Source organism: Oncorhynchus kisutch, linkage group LG28, assembly GCF_002021735.2.
Source record: "Oncorhynchus kisutch isolate 150728-3 linkage group LG28, Okis_V2, whole genome shotgun sequence".
NCBI lineage: Eukaryota > Metazoa > Chordata > Actinopteri > Salmoniformes > Salmonidae > Oncorhynchus > Oncorhynchus kisutch.
This window is the reverse complement of record NC_034201.2, coordinates 9,174,314-9,199,153: the sequence shown is the minus strand read 5'-3', so window position 1 is coordinate 9,199,153 and position 24,840 is coordinate 9,174,314. Positions and strand designations below refer to the sequence as shown.

General features: G+C 42.3%; 1 protein-coding gene across 19 annotated transcripts in view; it reads right to left on the bottom strand.

Annotated features, from left to right (window-relative positions):
• LOC109873007 (serine/threonine-protein kinase MARK2-like) overlaps window positions 1-18,461 on the bottom strand; it is a 28,319-nt gene extending 9,858 nt beyond the window's left edge. For 5 of the 19 annotated variants that reach the window (XM_031807780.1, XM_031807782.1, XM_031807789.1 and 2 more), the window contains exons 1-12: window positions 16,137-17,387; window positions 4,735-4,908; window positions 3,088-3,141; window positions 2,592-2,640; window positions 2,333-2,398; window positions 2,083-2,153; window positions 1,928-1,984; window positions 1,241-1,477; window positions 1,009-1,128; window positions 724-862; window positions 244-356; window positions 19-154 (exon numbers count right to left, since the gene is read on the bottom strand). In XM_031807780.1, coding sequence (XP_031663640.1) covers window positions 19-154; window positions 244-356; window positions 724-862; window positions 1,009-1,128; window positions 1,241-1,477; window positions 1,928-1,984; window positions 2,083-2,153; window positions 2,333-2,398; window positions 2,592-2,640; window positions 3,088-3,141; window positions 4,735-4,908; window positions 16,137-16,184 — 1,264 coding nt within the window. In that variant the 5' untranslated portion in view covers window positions 16,185-17,387. Of the gene's footprint in view, window positions 1-18; window positions 155-243; window positions 357-723; window positions 863-1,008; window positions 1,129-1,240; window positions 1,478-1,927; window positions 1,985-2,082; window positions 2,154-2,332; window positions 2,399-2,591; window positions 2,641-3,087; window positions 3,142-4,734; window positions 4,909-16,136; window positions 17,389-17,474; window positions 17,616-18,341 lie in introns of those variants that run through there. The other 14 variants (XM_031807788.1, XM_020464471.2, XM_031807795.1 and 11 more) reach the window with 10 other exon arrangements.
• Window positions 18,462-24,840: the final 6,379 nt, after the last annotated feature.

The window sequence follows — 24,840 nt, the reverse complement described above, 5'->3', positions numbered from 1 at the left end:
ATCCAAACAGCTTCCTACCTGCATCTGTTGCTCTCCGGGGCTTCTGATTGGATGAGGTACTGCGCTGTACCTTGTGAGAAGGGGATTGGGCATTGCTGTTTGTGAGGTCACTTCCTGGGCGGGGTTTCATTGATAGGCTGATGCATTCGTCCATCTGAGGGGGAAGAGGGATGGTCATAAATATTACCATGGCAGGAGTAGGACACACTTTGCTCCTACATATAGAGTGTATTCACTTTGTACCTCAGAGTTCCTGTAATCCAGTAATAGATATGTGGCCATGACGTCATTGTATTTTTGGTTGACGAGCGAGTCCTGGATCTCCTCCGCAGAGTAGCCCATCTGCAACATGATATCTGGACAGAATGGCGAGAAAAGGTCAACCGTACTACCACATCAAAGACAGAAGTACTACGCACACATGCAGCATACTGCAGAGAGAAACCGATCACAAACACATAATTCTACAGACAAAATAGACCATAAAGGCATATCATTAGAGTCTAACAAAAAAAGTATAGTATTTAGTTTTACTAAACATGAAGGCACATGTTGACACAGCAAAGGGCATGTTACGCAACACAGAGGTAGGCAGACTAACAGGGTACGTAAAATAAGACTACCTTCAGATAGAGGGGCCCTCCCCCAATTAATGTGACCTCTAACCCCTTCCCCAGTAACCCCTCTACTGCCACCAGCTCATCCACCAGACGCCTGCCCCACCTCTCTTCCACCCCCCCGCTCGGTCGGGGTGCTGACCTGTCCTCTTGGGGTCCTTGTAGTCTGGCTGGGGCTCGATGAAGGGCTTCAGCTCCTCGTCCTCATGGCCTACGTTCATCCAGCGGTCCTTCATGATCTGCTGCTGGACACAAGCAGAGAGAGAGAGGACAGAGTTTTGGAGTTAATGGGGAAAGGGAGGTGGATAGAAAAACACAGTACTAACAGTTGTCTCTACACAATTCTGGTTTGTGTCCAGCAGAGGCAGTGGCTAGGTGAGGTACTATTAACCTCCAGGCTGCCCCTCTTGGTTGGGTTGAGAATGAGGAACTTCTTGAGCAGGTTCTCGCAGTCTGTGGACATGTAGAAGGGAATCCTATACTTCCCCCGCAGAACCCGTTCGCGCAGCTCCTAAAGGGAAGACAAGCACAACAGACAAGGATTAAAGTGAGGTGTGGGTAGGTATTCAACAACATCACGTGTTTATCATGCATCCCTTCCACCTTCACTGTTCCCTGCCCACCTTTAGGTTCTGTCCGTCGAAAGGCAGAGATCCGCTGACCAGTGTGTAGAGGATGACCCCCAGGCTCCAGACGTCCACCTCGGGGCCGTCATATTTCTTCCCCTGGAACAGCTCCGGGGCGGCGTACGGAGGAGAGCCACAGAACGTGTCCAGCTTGTTCCCCATGGTGAACTCATTGCTGAAACCAAAGTCTGCGATCTTGATGTTCATGTCAGCATCTAGGAGTAGATTCTCTGCCTGGAGAGAAATCATTTTCTATTGATACCAGTTCTTTCAACAAAAATATTTAAAGAACATGAACATGGAAAAAAGGTGTACTCAAAAGGCACTTCAGCCCAGCTTAAATGAAAAAAAGGGTGGATCCCAAAAACATTCCTTACCCCAGGATACTTCTACTGGTGACTATCCGGGAGAATAAATAGAGAAAAAAGGGAGGACTGTTGCTGGGTAAATCTGATGGATTTATTGACGGGAAAAACAATAGGCTTGCGTAAAAATCAGATATATGCAGCAACTGAGTGCTCCTTCTTGTTTATTCTCTGGGGTAGTCACCAGTTGAAGTATCCTGAGGTAAGGAATGTTTTTATGCATTTCATAATGTAATAATCTTGATTTTGTCACAAATGGAGCCATCTCTTTCTCTACATTACACATCAAAACACTTCCCCATTTCTTGTCAATCCTCACCTTCAGGTCTCTGTGTACGATGCACTTCTGGTGGCAGTACTGTACCGCTGACACGATCTGTAGCAAGACAAGGAGCAACAGCTAGGATGACCATTCCCTTTTAAATAGTATTGGCAATAACAGGAAATGAAACCAGCAGACAAACAGTGTCTCACCTGTCTAAATTTGGCTCTGGCCTCTTTCTCTTTCATTCTCCCGTGAGCAACAAGGTAATCAAACACCTCACCTGAGGAGAGGGGTTGAGGGGGAGACAGAATGTAGGGGAGTGTTGAAGAAAGCAGTGGAAACAAAGGAGGATAAAAGGTTGAGTGAGTAAAAAGAGTATGTGAATAAAGCGAGACAGAACTGATGTTATTAAATGCTGAAAACAGAACATCAGGTTGAACTGAGTAGGTCTTTACTCACCTCCACTGGCATACTCCATGATCAAGTACAGCGTCTTCTCTGTCTCAATAACTTCAAATAACTTAACTACAGAGAAAATATACATTTTGTTCAATTCAATCAAGACAACACCTTCCGTCACAATTTAGCGATCAATTTTCAAAATGTGAACTATGACCTCTACATCGGAAGCCTCCATCAATAAGCAGGCATGCAAAACATGTTTCTGTTATTTGGTTGGGGATTGATAATCTGAAAAGGAAAGCAGCACAAAGCTCACCGATATTTGGGTGATTGAGCAGCTTCATGATCCTCACTTCACGAAACAGCTATGGGCAGGAGAACATAGACATTAACAGAAGATCAATCAGTTTATATGGGACAAAGTCAGAGTTTATCCAATATAATTGTAACTCTACACTCCAAGACTGTATGTGAAAATCACTGTGTGCACGTCTCCATGCATACATTTCTGAATAGAGTACTGGCACCCCACCCAAACCATCACGACAGGAAGTACTTGGGTCTAATTTCCTGTAATTACCCCCATATCCTGCCCTAAGCCCTACAGAGGGAACTACCCTCTTCAGGAGAAGATTGGGGTTAGGGACTGGAAGATGCTTCAAGAGGATGGATGTGAATAAGCAATGCTCTGTCACAATCTCCTCTTGATTTGAGCTGTATTCTTCCTATTTCAGAAATAAACCGCCCCTATCCGAACACACAAATCAAAACAACAACTGTATGGCATTAACCCAGCATCTCATTGTCCTCACCTTTTGGAGACTGGAAGAGTTGAGCTGCGTTTTGTCTATGATTTTCACAGCCACCTTTTATAGGAGGGGAGGGGGGAAAGTTAGACATGAGTAGCTCGACTTGAACTATACCACCCATCAGTGGAAAGAACTGGATGAGGACTCTTTCCCCCCAAACAACTATTACTCTCAGTATTGTTTCTCCATGTTATGCCCCACTCCAAGCACTCATGGCACATCAACAGGGATGTAAACATTTCTGGCATCTTTTATTTCAGCTTATGAAACATGGGATCAACACTTTAAATGTTGCGTTTATATTTTTGTTCAGTGTAGTTGGGTGACAACCAATGTAATTTGCTGGGTCATTGTTACCAAATGTGCTGTAGAAAATGGTGTTTTACCGGCATAGTTGTGTCGGCTAGTGGAGTGGACAACTCGCATTTTTGCCGATTGCACATCTACCTGCTAATCGGGGCTTTGAGATTGCACGTTTCACAGGAATAGTTTTCCTAGTTTTGCTTTAAACAGTCAGTGCATCTGGTCATTTTTACATGAACATGGTAAAGTTGTAATTTCATTACAAAAAGTGAAATCATTTGTGCGAGCACCAGCCCATGATTTGATCTCATATACAAAAATGTGGGGTCACACAACAGAACAAAATGAGTAATCATTTTAAAGTGATTCACAGTGCTTTATTAAGAAGTGTAATAGACTACTGAGATGGTATTCAAGAAATAAGATACTTAATCTCACAGGTTGTGATTTTAAATCATTTGATGTGCAACCTAATCCATTTAGAATTTTGGGTTGACTACAAGGCAATTGTTATATTGTGCTGTTAAAAATAGGGTTCCAGAATTCTTGCTCAAAAGAGATGAATGTCTTTATGTGCACTAATATCATAGGCCAATTTATTTGGGGCTAATTTACACCTGAGTAAATGGAGACTCAAAATATTAGCTAGATCGTCAACTCTAAATCTAATACCCACTGCTAGTAGCCATGTATTAATCTAACAGTAAATGTAATGTCCCAAAACTTCGCAGTTGTAGCTTACTATCCAATGACGCCTATGCAATCACAATCGCCGATGCACAGTTCGTGCACTCCGTATCTCAAAGCTATATCAAACATCCTGCTGAATATCCAGTTGAGAAATAAGCTTTTTTTCTGCCAAATGTGTTGCACTAATGTATTTTCTATGAAGGAAAACTATAGTTGCACACTCCTGATCACTCTATTGATGCAACAAAATGCAACAATATAAAACGTAGGTGAAATGGTATAAAACGCAGTCTGAAATGTTGAAAACTAACACAACCCCTGAGACACATACACGAGGGCCACTCAGCTCAGACAGATCCAGTTCAGAGGCCCAGCTCCTGAGCTCCATCAAATTTTTGATTTAGACTGGAAAATGAATGTGTTCAGACAACAAATGTTAGTGTATCAAATCACATCGATTCCTTCCACTAATCAAAATGAATCGCACCAAATCATTTCAAACTAAAAGTATCATATCAGAGCCCATGTATCTAGATGCGTATCAAACCGTGTTTGAAAGTAAAGAGTCACATCCCTAAACACATCTAACAAAAAAGCAGTACATCAGCACCACGAAATCCAATGTTTGGACTTGGTTTGATCTCAGTTTATCCTCACCTCTTTCCCTGTGAGGACATGACGAGCCAGTTTGACCTTGGCAAAGTTGCCCTTGCCGATGGTTTTCAGCAGCCGGTAGTTGCCAATGTGTGGCTGCTCGTCTGGCGTCGTGGCGACAGAATTCCGGCACCGCGGCATATTAGGACGCCCGCCTGCCTTGGACTCTGAGTGAGACTGAAAGAGGAGAACAAAATTCTGTTAGGAGTGTTCCTAACACTAGCCTACACAACACCTCCGACACAAATCGAGACAATGCATTTTAGACTCCCATCAAAGGAGAAAGAGCCTTGGATCCAAGGAGACCTCATAGAAAAACGCAACTGTGAGCATAACTTGATACTGTCCAATAATGTTGATCTCTCAATCTACATAGTCACTATATAAAAATAATGGAAATTTAAAAATAAAAAAATAAAGTCGCACACTATGTATGCTCCAAACTATTTAATGGGTCAACCTAAGCCATGAGACAATGAAAACCCCAACCCCCCCCCCCCCCCCCCAACAACCAGCATCAGTTATCTAGTATGGAGATGCTGTATTGCTTCTTGATCCTTTGTTATGTATTCCCTGTGAATCTGGTGATGTTTTCCTCCCCTGTTCAGAGAAATTAACCATTGAAGTTGCTTGCATTATTTACATAAATTAGTGTGAAAGTACCAGGTTTGCACACTGGATGCTGCTGTTCTTGCTGCTTCCGCAACACCCTTTTATCAAATTTGATTTATTAAAAATGGATCACAACATTTTCTTTGCAACTTTGGGCAGAAAACCAATAGCTTGTGACTCAAATGGCTAATTTCTCTGAACAAAAAAAATGAAGATTCACAGGGAATAGAGCAGAGAACTGATACTGTACTGGTTGTTGGGGGTGGGGTTGTGGGTGGCTTTTGATCCTTTTATTGGATAGCTCATCTTATTCGTTGTTAGGAAGAATGGTCCAAATCGGATGTTAGGTACCATATTTATTGAAAAAATTTAAATAGCCAATTTGGGTGCAATTCATTCATTTAATCAAATTATATTTCATGAATGATCATCTTATTTGCTTTCAACTAAAGTAACGATGTTAGAACAATCGGAGATAGTGGGTGTCGAAATTCTCTTGTGCTTTTTGAGGTGGAATGACTAAACAAATTCACAATGATTCAATTAGTCAAAAGTTTAGTATTTGGTCCCATATACCTAGCACACAATGACTACATCAATCGTGTGACTACAAACTTGTTGAATGTATTTTCAGTTTGTTTTGGTTGTGTTTCGGATTATGTTTTGCCCAATGGGAACTGAATGGTGAATAATGTAGCGTATCATATTGGGTGTTAGCATTTTTCTGGGTGGTTATGACCTTTGTTCCTCAAACTTTCTCACTTATCCTTTTTCACAATTCATGATTATCTGTAATCATGGTAGCATCCTCATCAATGAAGCAGTGTTCAGAAATTAAGGGTGTACGTTTCAGAGTTATGGGGTCACGTTTCGGTAAGATTACAGCGGGAAAATTAAATGCCAACAGTTACTGTAGTTAATTTGTTAATTTGGCAAGAGACACAAAACTAAAAAGCACCCCATTTGTGGTACAAGACCAGCTTCTATGACCGCATTCACAAAGTTCCTGGCATTGTCTGTTGTGACAGGGATGATGGACCTCAAGTAGAAGTCTCCAAATGTATGCATAAATAAATATTGACACCCGTTCTGAACGGACCCGAGGACAACTACACCAGTTCCTTATAGACCTGGTTGGATCCAGACCCGGTCATATCAACAAGTCATGGGGTATGAATACTTTCTGAAGGTACAGTAGAGTGTGCAACTTTCTTTTTATACGGTTCATTCTTTGTTAGTAAAAAAAAAAAAGATGTACTGGTCATGTAAACATGAGATGTTATCGCAGTAGCAGTGAAATGCTTATGTTTCTAGCTCCAACAGTGCAGTAATACCTAACACACACACCTCCAAAACATGTAAAGGAAGAAATATCAGAACAAGCCATGTCAGAGTCCAGAATATAAATACACTGCTCAAAAAAATAAAGGGAACACTAAAATAACACATCCTAGATCTGAATGAATGAAATATTCTTATTAAATACTTTTTTCTTTACATAGTTGAATGTGCTGACAACAAAATCACAAAAATTATCAATGGAAATCAAATTTATCAACCCATGGAGGTCTGGATTTGGAGTCACACTCAAAATTAAAGTGGAAAACCACACCACAGGCTAATCCAACTTTGATGTAATGTCCTTAAAACAAGTCCAAATGAGGCTCAGTAGTATGTGTGGCCTCCACAGGCCTGTATGACCTCCCTACAACACCTGGGCAAGCTCCTGATGAGGTGGCGGATGGTCTCCTGAGGGATCTCCTCCCAGACCTGGACTAAAGCATCCGCCAACTCCTGGACAGTCTGTGGTGCAACGTGGCGTTGGTGGATGGAGCGAGACATGATGTCCCAGATGTGCTCAATTGGATTCAGGTCTGGGGAACGGGCGGGCCAGTCCATAGCATCAATGCCTTCCTCTTGCAGGAACTGCTGACACACTAGCCACATGAGGTCTAGCATCGTTTTGCATTAGGAGGAACCCAGGGCCAACCGCACCAGCATATGGTCTCACAAGGGGTCTGAGGATCACATCTCGGTACCTACCTCTGGCGAGCACATGGAGGGCTGTGCGACCCCCCCAAAGAAATGCCACACCACACCATGACTGACCCACCGCCAAACCGGTCAAGCTGGAGGATGTTGCAGGCAGCAGAACGTTCTCCACGGCGTCTCCAGACTGTCACATGTGCTCAGTGTGAACCTGCTTTCATCTGTGAAGAGCACAGGGCGCTAGTGGCCGAATTTGCCAATCTTGGTGTTCTCTGGCAAATGCCAAACGTCCTGTACGGTGTTGGGCTGTAAGCACAACCCCCACCTGTGGACGTCGAGCCCTCATACCACCCTCATGGAGTCTGTTTCTGACCGTTTGAGCAGACACATGCACATTTGTGGCCTGCTGGAGGTCATTTTGCAGGGCTCTGGCAGTGCTCCTCCTGCTCCTCCTTGCACAAAGGCGGAGGTAGCAGTCCTGCTGCTGGGTTGGTGCCCTCCTCCATGTCTCCTGATGTACTGGCCTGTCTCCTGGTAGCGCCTCCATGCTCTGGACACTACGCTGACAGAAACAGCAAACCTTCTGGCCACAGCTCGCATTGAAGTGCCATCCTGGATGAGCTGCACTACCTGAGCCACTTGTGTGGGTTGTAGACTCCGTCTCATGCTACCACTAGAGTGAAAGCACCGACAGCATTCAAAAGTGACCAAAACAGCAGCCAGGAAGCATAGGAACTGAGAAGTGGTCTGCAGTCACCACCTGCAGAACCACTCCTTTATTGGGGGTGTCTTGCTAATTGCCTATAATTTCCACCTGTTGTCTATTCCATTTGCACAACAGTATGTGAAATGTATTGTCAATCAGTGTTGCTTCCTAAGTGGACAGTTTGATTTCACAGAAGTGTGATTGACTTGGAGTTACATTGTGTTGTTTAAGTGTTCCCTTTATTTTTTTGAGCATTGTATATATGTATATAATGGGTGTGAAATATACCGTATGAACAGTAGTCTATATGGATAGAAAAGCTGTGTACAGTAGTAGTTATATAGGATGATCTTTGACTAGAATACAGCATACACATATGAAATGGATAAAACAATATGTAAACATTAAAGTGACCAGTGTTCAATGACTCTGTACATAGGGCAGCAGTCTCTAAGGTGCAGGGTAGAGTAGAGGGTGGTAGCTGGCTAGTAACAGGGAGTATGGTTCAGCACCTCTACAATAATTTCAGCTCATGCTTTTTACTAATCTACATAGTCACCCCACCTCTCAGCTAATGAGGCTGTCACTGACAGAGGGCATGTTTGTCTCTACTAGCAACTCAAATCCACACTAACAAGCAAACAGGACAGAGAGAAAGTGTTGGGGGACTGAAGAGTGACTCAAGAAGACAAAAGTGAGCAGACAGAAAAGGAACAGGGGGGGGTGACCAAGACCAGAAAAAAATATGAAGGTACAGTACCTTTATGGGGAAAGGTGCAAGAGTGGTAGTTTGTGTGTGGGAGCCCCGGAAAGCAAGGATGAGAAGGTGACTGAAGGGGGGGGGGTATCTGTTTACATGTCCCTGCTCTCTCTGTATTCACAAACTCTGCAATGTATCCTTCTGCGCTCGCTCTCTCGAGGAGATTGTTACCTTGTGAGCATACGTAAGTGGACAGAAAAGCTATTGACACGGGCACTGTTTTGTTCCGCATGGACCTTCGTTTCTGTGTTCCAAGTCTGGGCCCAAGCGGACTACTTCTCTGCATTCTGAACTGGAAAATTCAACGGATTCTTATCAAGAGCAATGTTAATGTCATTTACAATGAATTGGACAGAAATGTTAAGGCTATTTGGCATAGGGTGAATAATTGACAGTTGACACAAACAACGTTGTGTAATATAAGTCAAGTTCTGCTCTTCTACTTAATCCAAGAAGAAACAAAAAGCACGGGCTATGAGACAAAGACAGTACGTCACATTTCCCAACAAGCCACTTCCCTTTCAGAAACAAAACAGCATTCCACGCAATACTTTTTTTTTTTTACGCACCAATATCTGCATTTCAAAAGGTGTGCCTGCTTTGTGTTCAATTACGTAACACCTGTGTAGTGTCGGTGTTGAGTCCCGCCCCAGAGTTTTCATAGAGCGATAAATCAGAAGCTTGTTGCAAGTCTGCCTCAGGAGCCAATGAGCCAGAAGGCAGCTGTCATCTAAACACTCCCTCCCTCCCACACACATACACAACAAAAAACACACTCTGGCATAAATGCATGAGGAAGTGCCTCATCACAGAGAGCTCCATACAGAGCAGAACAGGGTAAGCCAGACTACCACACTTTCAGTGTGCAGACCTCGTTTTTGTTTTCCTTTTCATTTCTGTGCTGGCAGACATGGTTTAGCCATCACTCTACAGTGGGTTTGTTGTGTGTCGGGAGTGTGAGGGAAAGTGTCCACTGCATGTCAAAGAGGTGTCTTGCACCCAGCTCATCTGCAGAGGATGCTCTGCAGTAACAGAGCGTCAGCAACGCAGTCGCAGTCCTCACAAACACAGCTTTGACCTTCAGTACAGCAGCCGGCACTTCTTTCCCTACCAGATACGCACATTAGTCTACCACACAAACTAAAACGCACTCGCAGAGGCTGGCACACAGACAGCAGCACATTCAAAGATGCATAAATAAAACATGTTCACAAATACACATAATATCAGACAAAACCGAGAGCAATGCAGACATACCGTCAAAGTCATGGAAGCTCAGCTCCAGGGCTGACTGACTGACAGCGAAAGACAGAAAGGCTGAGGAGAGTGCAACCAGGAAAAGCCTGAGGGACCTAGAGGGTCTCATCAATTACATATACAGCCCCACATCTCTTTGTTCAGCATCAGGTGGAGAGAGGCAAGAACCACACTCAAACACTTGAAGATGACAGATTTGAAATTCAAAAATCAATCTCTCTATATTAGCCGGTAGTATTAGGGAAAAACCTCACTTATCACCCAGCTATCATTCTGTCAAAAAAACTCCTACATGAATCATTCAGCAATACGCACAAAACAACTACACATGCAAATGTACTTGACCTGTTATTTTAATGCTTGAAGTGGAACTTGTGGACTCCATCCATTGCTAACAGTAGCATGAGAACTGACCATCCAGATACCATTCAGGCTATAGGAACCTTGTCACTTCCTCTATGAAGAGACAGACTTCAGCTATGCTCTAAGAAAAAGGTGTGGACAGAGTTGAGATTGTAAATGCCCCCCTCAACACAGATTTCAAAGCATAAAGGGTGTGTTGATGGCTCAGATGGATGACCAAGAAGTGGGACACAGGGGGCCATGAAGTCTCAGGCTAAAATAGGACACAGCACGCACAGCCAGGCTCTCCAGAGGGCCAGACACAACCTCACCGGTCCCAACAGTCAACAGGAAGTTTGTTTGGGTAATTTGAGGAAGTATTGTGATTTACCCCCCCACACAAAAAAAAGAAAAAAAGAAAATGGCTGACACAATGACAGGGTCAGGTTCCTAGTGCCAGTGAGACGTGCCTAGGTTTGTCTGGCTAAGGGAGCAGCAGCACTGGTGAGACATGACCAGGGAGGGAGGCAGCCCTATGGACAAGAGCTGACATGCTCAGACAGCTGTGCCACAGATACAATCAGGAGAAAGAAGGGCGGATATGAGAGGGAGAGAAAAAAAAAATAGAAGGGGGAAGGTCAAGGATTCCCCAATAGTAAAGAGAATACAACAGGAAGCACAACTTTGATCTCCTTAAAACTCATCACCAATTGGTTTCAACAGATGAGCAAATCCGTGTATTGTAGTAGTCTCTGTACCACACCCCTTTTAAAAACACTGCCCAATTACCTTTTCAAACATTTACCTGGTGTCAAATCAGGTTACTCACACACAAGCACTTGATGAATGTGCTCAGTAACTAGTACCCTAGTAACTCCTTCAAGAAATTAACCTGAAAACTTTTTCCATGCTCTGGTCCATATATAACATCATTAGCAACCATTCTCCCTCTTATCCCCATCTCCCTAGTCCAGCTTAAACCATCAATACACATTTCTTGAAATGTATTGCATTCACAACTGTACTAGAGGTCGACCGATTAATCGGAATGGCCGATTAATTAGGGCTGATTTCAAGTTGTTTTCATAACAATCGGAAATCGGTATTTTTGGGCGCCGATTTGCTGATTTATTTTATTTTTAATACATTTATTTAACTAGGCAAGTCAGTTAAGAACATATTCTTATTTTCAATGACGTCCTAGGAACGGTGGGTTAACTGCCTAGTTCAGCGGTAGAACGACAGATTTTCACCTTGTCAGCTTGGGAGATCCAATCTTGCAACCTTACAGTTAACTAGTCCAACGCAATAACGACCTGCCCCTCTCTCATTGCACTCCACAAGGAGACTGCCTGTTACGCGAATGCAGTAAGCCAAAGTAAGTTGCTAGCTTGCATTAAACTTCTTATGAAAAATAATCTATCATAATCACTAGTTAACTACACATGGTTGATGATATTACGAGATATTCTCTGGCGTGTCCTGCGTTGCATATAATCTGACTGAGCATACAAGCATACAAGTATCTGAGCGGTGGTAGGCAGAAGCAGGCGCGTAAACATTAATTCAAACAGCACTTTCGTGTGTTTTGCCAGCAGCTCTTCGTTGTGCGTCAAGCATTGCGCTGTTTATGACTTCAAGCCTATCAACTCCCGAGATGAGGCTGGTGTAATCGAAATGAAATGGCTAGCTAGTTAGCGCGCGTTAATAGGGACGGAAGCTATACTGTTACACTTGCAATACTAAAGTGCCTATAAGAACATCCAATAGTCACAGGTTAATGAAATACAAATGGTAGAGGGAAATAGTCCTATAATTCCTATATTAACTACAACCTAAAACTTCTTACCTGGGAATATTGAAGACTCATGTTAAAAGGAACCACCAGCTTTCATATGTTCTCATGTTCTGAGCAAGGAACTGAAACATTAGCACATACTGCACTTTTACTTTCTTCTCCAACACTTTGTTTTTGCATTATTTAAACCAAATTGAAAAAATTTCATTATTTACTTGAGGCTAAATTGATTTTATTGATGTATTATATTAAGTTAAAATAAGTGTTCATTCAGTATTGTTGTAATTGTCATTATTACAAATAAATAAATACCGGCCGATTAATGGGTATCGGCTTTTTTGGTCCTCCAATAATCGGTCGACCTCTAAACTGTACCCTCTAAAAGTATCTGATGACTTACACTTGTGCCTGTTGTCACAATTGCACTAATGTTATTTTATACTTGATAACTTTAAACAATCGAGAACATAAGATTTGTTGGAGTAATGTGCAATGCTGCTATGAGAGGTTGGGGGAAATGCTTTAGCGTTGCTAAGATCAGAAGGAATGGTCCCTCTCTGAAAAAGTAGTCTTGCTGTGGGAGTGTTGCCATGGGGACCTGCTGCTTAAACCTGTCCTCTACTCTGCCCTCCTCCCTCCCCAACCTTCTCATACACACACAGAAACAAAACACTCACTCTAGCCTAGCTGTCGCCTCACATCTCGCTCTCCTTAACATACTCAGAGAAAAGCTTTCAATTCAGACTGAGCAAAACACCGTAGTCAAACAAGGACACAGGCACATTTTTTTCCAACAAAAGAATAGCCTAGGCCTAAAGACGTGAACATATTTAATAAAACAAATAGGCCTATTAGTAATTGTTAGGCTACCTGTCAGAGGAAAAGTGTTTCTTGCCTGCTCAATTTATTGAAACTTAAGAGGGAAAGAAGAAAAGCGAGTAAACAAAGTAACATACTGGTGGGGAGAGAGAGACGAACTGGTAAATAAAGGAGGCGAGTGAGCCAGCTTGTCATTTATCTGGGTATTAATATCACACACGGCTATTTCCAGTCATGGTAGCGGCAGCAAGAACCACAAATAGACACTAACTGAGCTCTCCCTTCAGTCCCCTCTCCATACACTTCTGACAGTCCTTTACCTCAATAACATGAGTAGAACATCCTGAAATCAAAACACATGGCATAGTGGAACTATGGGGGAGAGAAAAGTCAATTGCAACCCAGTTTTGTTGAGTCTTTAATTATAATTGAGCACAACTCAAGCTGCTAAAATGAAAAGGACCACAACCATAGGCTTGCACAATCACATAGACCTGCACTGCACTGGAGGAACACACAACACTGGGGCTCTGGTTTTATATATTCTATACTGAACAAAAATATAAACATGTAAAGTGTTGGTCCCATGTTTCATGAGGTGAAATAAAAGATCACAGAAATGTTCCATACGCAAAACAAGCTTATTTCTCTCAAATTTTGTGCACAAACTTGTTTACATCCTTGTTACTGAGCATTTCTCCTTTGCCAAGATAATCCATCCACCTGACAGGTGTGGCATATCAAGAAGCTGATTAAACAGCATGATCTTTATACAGATGCACCTTGTGCTGGGGACAATAAAAGACCACTAAAATGTGCAGTTTCGTCACACAACACAATGCCACAGATGTCTCAAGTTGACGGAGTGTGCACTTGGCATGTTGGCTGCAGGAATGTCCACAAAAGCTGTTCGCAGAGAATTTACTGTTCATTTCTCTACCATAAGCCACCTCCGTCATTTTAGAGAATTTGGTAGTACATCCAACCAGCCTCACAATCGCACATGTAACCACGCCAGCCCACGATGTCCATATCCGGGTTCTTCACCTGTGGGGATTATCTGGGGTGGTGGACGGACTCATTCTGATTGGCTGGGCCTGGCTCCCCAGTGGTTGGGCCCATGTGAAATCCATAGATTAGGGCCTAATGAATTTATTTCAATTGACCGATTTCCTTATATATACACACTTGAACTCTAAAATGTTTGCATTTACATTTTTGTTCAGTATAGATAAAGACAGGTAGCCTATGTTGTAAGAGAATACATGAATTAGTAAGCCTAAATGTAAAAATACGTAGCAGAACTAAAAATCTGTCAACTTTTTCCTCCGAGAAGACAGCACAAGCTACAAACCTGAGAAATAAAAGGAATACTCGATAGTGATGAATCCTTTCAGACAAGAAACCTAATGATAATTTTAAACAAAGGTAGAAGAAAAAGAGTGTTGACACAAGTTTTTAAAATCATCCCACCCCTGCCTATGTGAGCTATTAATACCCACAAGTATATGATTGGGGTTAGGTCATGACAGAAAGACCACAGGGAGAAACCAAGATCACTAAGGGCTGGTAAAAACAAAGACACTGTCACTGAAACCAGATAGTAAAAACCTAATTGTTTTCAATAGGCCTACAACCAGATGAATAAATATTCTCTTCATCTTTCATTGACCAATCATAAATACAATGCCATATCCAGAACCATAATTACTAACAGTTGCAGGAGAAAGTGGGAGGCAGGTAGCCTAGCGGTCAAGAGTATTGGGCCAGTAACCAAAAGGTTGCTGGTTAGAATCCCTGAGTTGACTAGGGGGAAAATCTTCCAATGTCCCCTTGAGCAAGGCACTTAACCCGAATTGCACCTGTATGTCGCTCTGGATATTAGCCTCTGCTAAAATGTATAAGTACACACACAGGGAAACTCTGACAGATGTGCGTGCATACAAATAATGCTAATCTGTCCAAAGTGGAGAAAAGAAGCACTCCCCTTGGCCTTCACACATATCCTACGCCCAGCTCAACTGGAAATGCTGGTTTTAACGAACAGAGAAACTGGGGTAAGAAGAACATTGAGTCCCTGGTCAACAGCAGTCTGTAATCAAACAAGCTGGGCAGGGTACCACTCCTTGCTTCAGCCAAATTCAGTGGCAAACAAAACCTTGGAATTAGTAGCATGTGCAAGTTAGGGTATTTTCACCACAATGGAATGCGTCAACATCTCTGCTACCCATGTATAAAGATCAGCAATTTGTCATTTGAATAGACAATTGTTTCATAATGTCATTATTGACTAAAACATTCATGTCAGCAATGAGAGCCAGCCTTCACTGCAAGCAGATGTGTGTTCATGACTGAGTTGCTCCTCAAATGCACAAATGTAAATTATGCTGTCCTCTACTTACACCTGATTTGAGCTATTCCTACTAAAGTATATTTAGGACACTCTCAGGCAATTTGTATGACGGAATCCCCCATTCCAGTTCAGACACGAGCTACTGGCTAACACAAACAAGATGGCAGAGGATGCAGCTCACACTCTAAACAGTTGTAGAAGTGGCAATATCTAGTTGGGCCTACAACTTGACTTACTGGCAGTGAATGATCTGTTGACGAGTTAGACAAAGTCACTCAAACAATGTGGGGGCATACAGGAAAAGGGGAATACCTAAAAAGTTGTCAAAAAATATAAAAGTAAACATGATTGATATATTCTGTGTAGACATTAATGTTAGAGATTACATCTGCTCCTGGTGACACGATTTGAAGACATGGAAAAGTGAGTTTTAAAAAGTATTGGCATTTCATACTGAAATGCTTCATAAAGTGTCTAAACCTGGTTACAATAATGTTTCCTAACTAGTTAGGCTATTAGCCCTCTAACGTTATTTAATCATAGTTCGCTAGCTAAATATCTATTTAAAAAAAACTTCAATTCTACACCATGCAATACCTCCTAGCCACAAACAATGTGATTGTTAAGGTAGCCAAGTTAGGAAGATAGCAAGCCTGAGGGCTAGGAAAAGAAAGAGGGTTTATGTGGTTTAGGTTAACTAGCTCAGGCTAGCTAAATTAGCTACCTAAAAATTGTCTGATATACCATACCGCAACTGCAGTTGGCTTACCTGGTTTGACGAATGTTCAATTGTTAATAATGGCGTCCGGGTTGACATCTTAACAGATTTTCGGGGGGTAACTTCTTAACAGAATCTCAAAACTCACTGTACATCTGTCCTCCGTGTTTGTTATTGCTGAACTGGGGACTATATTGTTTGTGTAGCTAATTTAGTTAGCTAGCCAACTTATCAAAAAGTTACTCATACGTAGCCTTAGCTCGGGGCTAACGTTAGCTAGCTATGAGTAATTAAACTAGCTAGTTAGCTAGCGAGCTAAAGTTCTAGCTAGCTAACTAGCTAGCTATCCAGCTAGCTTAAGTTACTCAATCGTCAATGAAATACCATACCTAGTCCAGGTAGTAGGAATATAACGTTAGTAGTTAGCTACCTATCAATAGAACATAAGTACTGTTCAAAGTTCTGGATTCACAAGTATCTGAAATAACAGCTATTCACGTGAAAAGGTAACCCTGCATTCACAAGCTATCTTACATTGGTACGCCTATTCCACTCAATGGAGAAAAGTGGTATGCCAGTTACACACGGAGCTGTGCAGTGGAAGGATGAGCTGTCAAGTTAGAGGGCTATACGAGCCAAAGCTCCACCCAAAGCGAGGTTTGTTCCCACAAGTAGACGGTCAAATCTAGTCCGGGGATTCTACCAAACTTTGGCCACGCCGATAGCAGCAGTCCAAACGTCCTCTTTAGAGGGATAAAAAAACACTCGCTAGTTAAATATCATTAACTATAATACACTATCGACCCTCCGTTGTAATGATGAAAATGTTATCAGCGAGCTTGCTTTGCCAACTCTAGATTGCTAGATAGCGTAGGCCAGTTTCCCTCCACGGCAGAGGTACGAATCCGCGAGTTAAACTGAAAACGAACTGCCGACTAGCCGGTTAGCTAAAATGGTACACGAGCAAAACAACCGCAACGTCCTGTATTCTTCCTGACCAGCTACGTACGTTAGCTTGCTATGTTACTTGGCCAGTAAGTTAGCTCGCTCGGTGCGTCTTTGGTCTTGCTTTTATAAATGTGGTATATAAATTGTAGCTCGCTGTCTACACTAGCAGGTTTGAATATCAGAATAACTAGCTAAAGCGACATATGTAATCAAGTTTAATTCCGAGTTTGTCCCTCCGCGCTATGCTCAGTTTGCTGGGTCGCTGAATCTCGGGTGGGCTATAGACTAACTAGAGTTGAAGCGCCCCCCAGGTTTCGACTGCGTCTACGCTGATTATTTTCCAGCTGGCCAAACAACCCAGTGTGAAATCAAACACTAACCATAGCTAGCTACACATTTACCGCAATATCTGATGGGTGTAAGCAATATGGTGGAACCTACCAGGTGTTTAGGTGGATTTTTTTTACTCATCCGATTATTTCAGATCTAAGAAGGTCTGACTTGATTTCAGACTAGCCATTCAAGTTTTAATTATGTTCATCTGTCACCTCCACGAATTGTATTAAACAGACAGTGGCGTACCGATTTTTCAGTGTGGTTGAAGGAAATAAGAAGCCACTAATAGAAAACATTAGCCTGGGTACCAATCTGTTTATGCTGACGTTACACCGTGTCATGTGGCAAATTAGCCCATGATGTGCTAAAGGCTAGTCTACTCTTTTAACGTCCAAGGCCCTTATGTTAAGAGGTGCTCTGACATGCAAATATTCCATCTGAATCGACACTCAATTGCAATAGTTTTATAAACGTAAGGCCCTCTACTTTCATATCACATCAAAATAATTGTGCAAAATATGCACGTACTGTTTTAACACAGTTCCAGCCAGTGCTTTTATGTTACAACACCATTCAGTCTTCCGTTACACACAGGTGTTCTGAGACGCTAAATAGCTAATTAGAACAGGTGGGCACCTCTCTTCTTTAAACTAGCCATAACCTGTGGGACCCGTGTAAAACAAATAGAAAAAACGTGTATTTAACTTTCCCCCCCTCAATGACAAGGTTACCAAAACAGTACCGCAAGCAATGATTATTTAAAAAGAGCGTCGGTACTGTTGTACACATTGGCCAAGCCATTGTCCATGTTTCAATTGAGAACCCAAGAGGACCCCCTCTTGTGTAAACGAGAGCTAATGCTAAACATGTTTTGCATGACCAGGAGTGGAAATATAGCACAAACAGATCTGGGACCAGGCTAAGGAAACAAGGTTCGATTGCAACTGACAGTTAATTTTCTATCTGCAATACCTTAAATCTTCTGTCCCATTTAAAGCCTCAGGCACTCAAGAAACAGCCCCGAACCCACTTAGGTTAAATGTTCATCCAAGCTCATCATTCAAATAACAGGGGAGCCATAGGAGATGTGGGCATCCCCATATCAAATCAGGGCTCCTCCTCAATGTGAGCTCCCACCGAAAAAGTAAAACATTTCTACACCCAGCACCCTCCATTGGGTACCTCAGGAATCAATTTATAAATGGAACAAATCACATTCTGAAACTACACAAGGGTACGGCCCAATGATGTACATGTACAGTGCCTTTAGAAATTACTTAATCTAAAATTGATTGAATAAAAAAAATATCCTCAGCAATCTACACACAATACCCCATGATGACAAAGTAAACCAGGTTCTTAGAAAATTAAAAACATTTTAAAAAAAGATACCTTTACATAATTTCTCAGACCCTTTGCTATGAAACTAAACATTTTGCTCAGGTGCATCCTGTTTCCATTGATCATCCTTGAGATGTTTCTACAACTTGATTGGATTCCACCTGTGGTAAATTCAATTGATTGGACATGATTTGGAAAGGCACACACCTGTCTATATAAGGTCCCACAGTTGACAGTGCACATCAGAGCAAAAAAACAATCCAAGAGGTCAAAGGAATTGTCCGTAGAGCGCCGAAACAGGATTGTGGCAACGCACAGATAAGGGGAAGGGTACCAGAACATTTGGTCAGCATTGAAAGTCCCCAAGAACACAGTGGCCTCTATCATTCTTAAGTGGAAGAAGTCTGGAACCACAGAGACTCTTCCTAGAGCTGGCCGTCCGGCCAAACAGAGCAATCGGGGGAGAAGGGCCTTGGTTACGAAGGTGACCGAGACCCGATGGTTACTCTGACATAGCTCTGAAGTTCCTCTGTGGAGATGGAAGAATCTTCCAGAAGAACAACCCTCTCTGCAGCACTCCACCAATCAGGCCTTTATGATAGAGTGGCCAGATGGAAGCCACTCCTCAGTAAAAGGCACGTGACAGCCCAATTGGAGTTTGCCAAAAGGCACCTAAGGGACTGTCAGACCATGAGAAACAAGATTTTCTGATCTGATGAAACCAAGATTGAATGTGTTGGCCTGAAAGCCAAGTGTTACATCTGGAGGAAATCTGGCACCATCCCTAAGGTGAAGCATGGTGGTGGCAGCATCATAGTGTGGGGACCTTTTTCAGCGGCAGGGACTGGAATACTAGTCAGGATCGAGGGAAAGATGAACGGAGCAAAGTACAGAGTGATCCTTGATGAAAGCCTGCTCAGGACCTCAGACTGGGTCAAAGATTCACCTTCCAACAGGACAACGACCCTAAGCACACAACCAAGACAATGGAGTGTCTTCAGGACAAGTCTCTGAATGTCCTTGAGGGCCTAGCCAGAGCCCGGACTTGAACCCGATCAAAAATCTCTGAAGAGACCTGAAAATAGCTGTGCAGCGACGCTCCCCATCCAACCTGACAGAGCTTGAGAGGGAAGAATGGGAGAAACTCCCCAAATACAGGTGTGTCAAGCTTGTAGTGTCATACCCAATAAGATTTGATTCTGTAATCACTGCCAAAGTTGCTTCAACAAAGTACTGAGCACAGGGTCTGAATACTTATGTAAATATGATATTTCAGTTTTTTGCTTTGTCATGGGGTATTGTGTGTAGATGAGGGGGGGAATGACTTAATGAATTTTAGAATAAGGCTGTAACCTAACGAAGTGGAAAAAGTCAAGGGGTCTGAATACTTTCCGAAGGCACTGTATTCACAAACTATTACTTCTGCACTGAATTTAAATTTGATTCAATGGTGTTTTTTTGTCACTGATCTAGACACTACCCCATAATGTAAGTGGAATTTTGTTTGTAGAGAATGTTAGAAAAAATATGAAAAAGCTGAAATGGCTTGAGGCAAGTATTCAACTACTTTAGGGCAAGCCTAAATTAGTTAAGGAGTAAAAATGTGCTTAACAAATCGCTTAAGTTGAATGGAATCATTACATGTTTGAATGACTACCCCATCTCTGTACCCGACACATACGATTATCAGTAAGGTCCCACGATCAAGTAGTGAATTTCAACAACCGATTCCTCCACAAAGACCAGGGAGGTTTTTCCAAAGTCCTGCAAAGAAGGACACGATTGGTAGATGCTGAATATCCCTTTGAGCATGGTGAAGTAACTAATTAGGCTTTGGATGATGTACAGTGCCTTGCGAAAGTATTCGGCCCCCTTGAACTTTGCGACCTTTTGCCACATTTCAGGCTTCAAACAAAGATATAAAACTGTATTTTTTTGTGAAGAATCAACAACAAGTGGGACACAATCATGAAGTGGAACGACATTTATTGGATATTTCAAATCAAAAACTGAAAAATTGGGCATGCAAAATTATTCAGCCCCTTTACTTTCAGTGCAGCAAACTCTCTCCAGAAGTTCAGTGAGGATCTCTGAATGATCCAATGTTGACCTAAATGACTAATGATGATAAATACAATCCACCTGTGTGTAATCAAGTATCCGTATAAATGCACCTGCACTGTGATAGTCTCAGAGGTCCGTTAAAAGCGCAGAGAGCATCATGAAGAACAAGGAACACACCAGGCAGGTCCGAGATACTGTTGTGAAGAAGTTTAAAGCCGGATTTGGATACAAAAAGATTTCCCAAGCTTTAAACATCCCAAGGAGCACTGTGCAAGCGATAATATTGAAATGGAAGGAGTATCAGACCACTGCAAATCTACCAAGACCTGGCCGTCCCTCTAAACTTGCAGCCAAGAGGCCCATGATCACTCTGGATGAACTGCAGATATCTACAGCTGAGGTGGGAGACTCTGTCCATAGGACAACAATCAGTCGTATATTGCACAAATCTGGCCTTTATGGAAGAGTGGCAAGATGAAAGCCATTTCTTAAAGATATCCATAAAAAGTGTCGTTTAAAGTTTGCCACAAGCCACCTGGGAGACACACCAAACATGTGGAAGAAGGTGCTCTGGTCAGATGAAACCAAAATTGAACTTTTTGGCAACAATGCAAAACGTTATGTTTGGCGTAAAAGCAACACAGCTCATCACCCTGAACACACCATCCCCACTGTCAAACATGGTGGTGGCAGCATCATGGTTTGGGCCTGCTTTTCTTCAGCAGGGACAGGGAAGATGGTTAAAATTGATGGGAAGATGGATGGAGCCAAATACAGGACCATTCTGGAAGAAAACCTGATGGAGTCTGCAAAAGACCTGAGACTGAGACAGAGATTTGTCTTCCAACAAGACAATGATCCAAAACATAAAGCAAAATCTACAATGGAATGGTTCAAAAATAAACATATCCAGGTGTTAGAATGGCCAAGTCAAAATCCAGACCTGAATCCAATCGAGAATCTGTGGAAAGAACTGAAAACTGCTGTTCACAAATGCTCTCCATCCAACCTCACTGAGCTCGAGCTGTTTTGCAAGGAGGAATGGGAAAAAAATTCAGTCTCTCGATGTGCAAAACTGATAGAGACATACCCCAAGCGACTTACAGCTGTAATCGCAGCAAAAGGTGGCGCTACAAAGTATTAACTTAAGGGGGCTGAATCATTTTGCACGCCCAATTTTTCAGTTTTTGATTTGTTAAAAAAGTTTGAAATATCCAATAAATGTTGTTCCACTTCATGATTGTGTCCCACTTGTTGTTGATTCTTCACAAAAAAATACAGTTTTATATCTTTATGTTTGAAGCCTGAAATGTGGCAAAAGGTCGCAAAGTTCAAGGTGGCAATACTTTCGCAAGGCACTGTATCAATACACTCAGTCACTACAAAGATACAGGTGTCCTTTCTAACTCAGTTGCTGGAGAGGAAGGTAACTGCTCAGGGATTTCACCTTGAGGCCAATAGGGATTTTAAAATGGTTGGAGTTTAATGGTTGTGATGTGAGAACTGAGGATGGATCTACAAAATTGTAGTTACTCCACAATACTAACTAACGTAATTGACAGAGCGAAAAGAAGGAACAGAATAAAAATATGCATCCTGTTTGCAACAAGGCACTAAAGTAATATGGCAAAAATGTGGCAAAGAAATTAGCTTTTTGTCCTGAATACAAAGCATTATGTTTGGGGCAAGTCCAACACATCACTGCGTACCACTATATTTTCAAGCGTGGTGGTGGCTGCATCATGTTATAGGTATGCTTATCATCGGTAAGGACTATGGAGTTTAAAAAATAAATAAAATAAATGGAATATGCACAGGCGATATCCTAGAGGAAAACCTGGTTCAGTTTGCTTTCCAGACATGTGGAGGCTAACTTTTCAGCAAGACAATAACCTAAAACAGAAGGCCAAATCTACATCGGAGATGCTTACCAAGACGACATTGAATGTTTCTGAGTGGCCTAGTTACAGTTTGGACTTAAATCGGGTTGAAAATCTATGGAAAGACTTGAAAATGGCTGTTGAGCAATGTTCACCAATCAACCTGACAGAGTTTGAAGAATTTGTTGAAGAATAATGGGCAAATATTGTACAATCCAGGAGTGCAATGTTCTAAGAGACTTACCCCAAAAGACTCACAGCTGTAATCACTGCCAAAGGTCCTTCTACAAAGTATTGACTCATGTTAATATTCCTGTATTTCATTTTCAATACATTTGCAAAAATGTGTTTTCACTTTGTCATTTTAGAGTATTGTGTGTAGAAGGGTGAGAAGAAAAAAATATTTAATCCATTTTGAATTCTGGCTGTAATACAACAAAATGTGCAGTAAGTCAAGGGGTATGAATACTTTCTGAAGGCACTGTAAACACATTATTGCAGGGCCCCAATTCATCTTGAAACCCCAACACAGATATTTACTCGTTTTTGCTGCCCTCTGTTGGTTATTGCTTAAAATAACAGCATTTCATGCTTTTACTAGCCTACAAGTTGACCTACAGTGCCTCCTGAAACACTTTTTTTCACATTTTGTTACGTTACAGTCTTCTAAAATGGATTACAAAAAAAAGATCAGCAATCTACACACAATACCCCATAATGACAAAGCCAAAACAGTTTTTTTAGACATTTTTGAAAATGTATTTTTTTAAATTAAAGTAATACATATTCAAACCCTTTGCTATGAGACTCGAAATTCAGCTCAGGTGTATACGGTTTCCGTAGATCATCCTTGAAATGTTTCTACAACTTGATTGGAGTCCACCTGTGGTAAATACAATTGATTGGACAAGATTTGGAAAGACACACACCTGTCTCTATAAGGTTCCACAGTTGACAATGCATGTCAGAGCAAAACCAAGCCATGAGGTCAAAGGAATTGTCCGTAGAGCTCTGAGACAGGATTGTGTCAAGGCACAGATCTGGGGAAGGGTACCAAAAAATGTATGCAGTGTTGAAGATCCCCCAAAACACAGTGGCCTCCATCATTCTTAAATGGAAGAAGTTTGGTACCACCAAGACCCTTCCTAGAGCTGGCCGCCCGGCCAAACTGATCAATCGGAGGAGAAGGGCATTTGTCAGGGAGGTGACCAAGAACCCGATGGTCGGTCTGACAGAGCTCTAGAGTTCCTCTGTGGAGATGGGAGAACCTTCCAGAAGGACAAACATCTCTGCAGCACTCCACCAATCATGTCTGTATGGTAGAATGGCCAGGCGCAAGTCACTCCTCAGTAAAAGGCACATGACAGCCCGCTTGGAGTTTGCCAAAAGGCACCTAAAGACTCTCGGACCATGAGAAACAAGATTCTCTGGTCTGATGAAACTAAGATTAAACTCTTTGGCCTGATTGCCAAGCGTCACGTCTGGAGGAAAGCTGGCACCACCCCTAAGGTAAAGCATGGTGGTGGCAACCATCATGCTGTGGGGATGTTTTTCAGTGGCAGGCACTGGGAGACTAGTCAGGATCGAGGGAAAGATGAACGGAGCAAAGTACAGAGGGATCCTTGATGAAAACCTGCTCCAGAGCTCTCAGGACCTCAGACTGGGGCGAAGGTTCACCTTCCAATGGGACAACACAGGAGTGGCTTTGGGACAAGTGTCTGAATGTCCTTGAGTGGCCCAGCCAGAGCCCTACTTGAACCCGATCGAACATCTCTGCAGAGAGCTAAAAAAAGCTTTGCAGCAACGCTCCCCATCCAACCTGACAGAGCTTGAGATGATCCGCAGGGAAGAATGGGATAAACTCCCCAAATACAGGTGTGCCAAGCTTGTAGTGTCATACCCAAGAAGACTCGAGGATGTAATCGAGTTAGCAAACATTCTATAAACCTGTTTTGGCTTAGTTGTTATGAGGTATTGTATCTAGATTGATGCATGAAGAAAAAAACGATTTAATCCATTTTAGAATAAGGCTGTAAATTACATTTTTGGGGAAAAAGTCTAAATACTTTCCGAAGGCATTATTTCTGAAGCTTGGGGCTAGGAAATGAATTACATAATTTTTCAGGTGTGAGTTAGTGTTGTAACACAATGTTCAACAACTCATAGAATCACGTAGGCTATGCCTG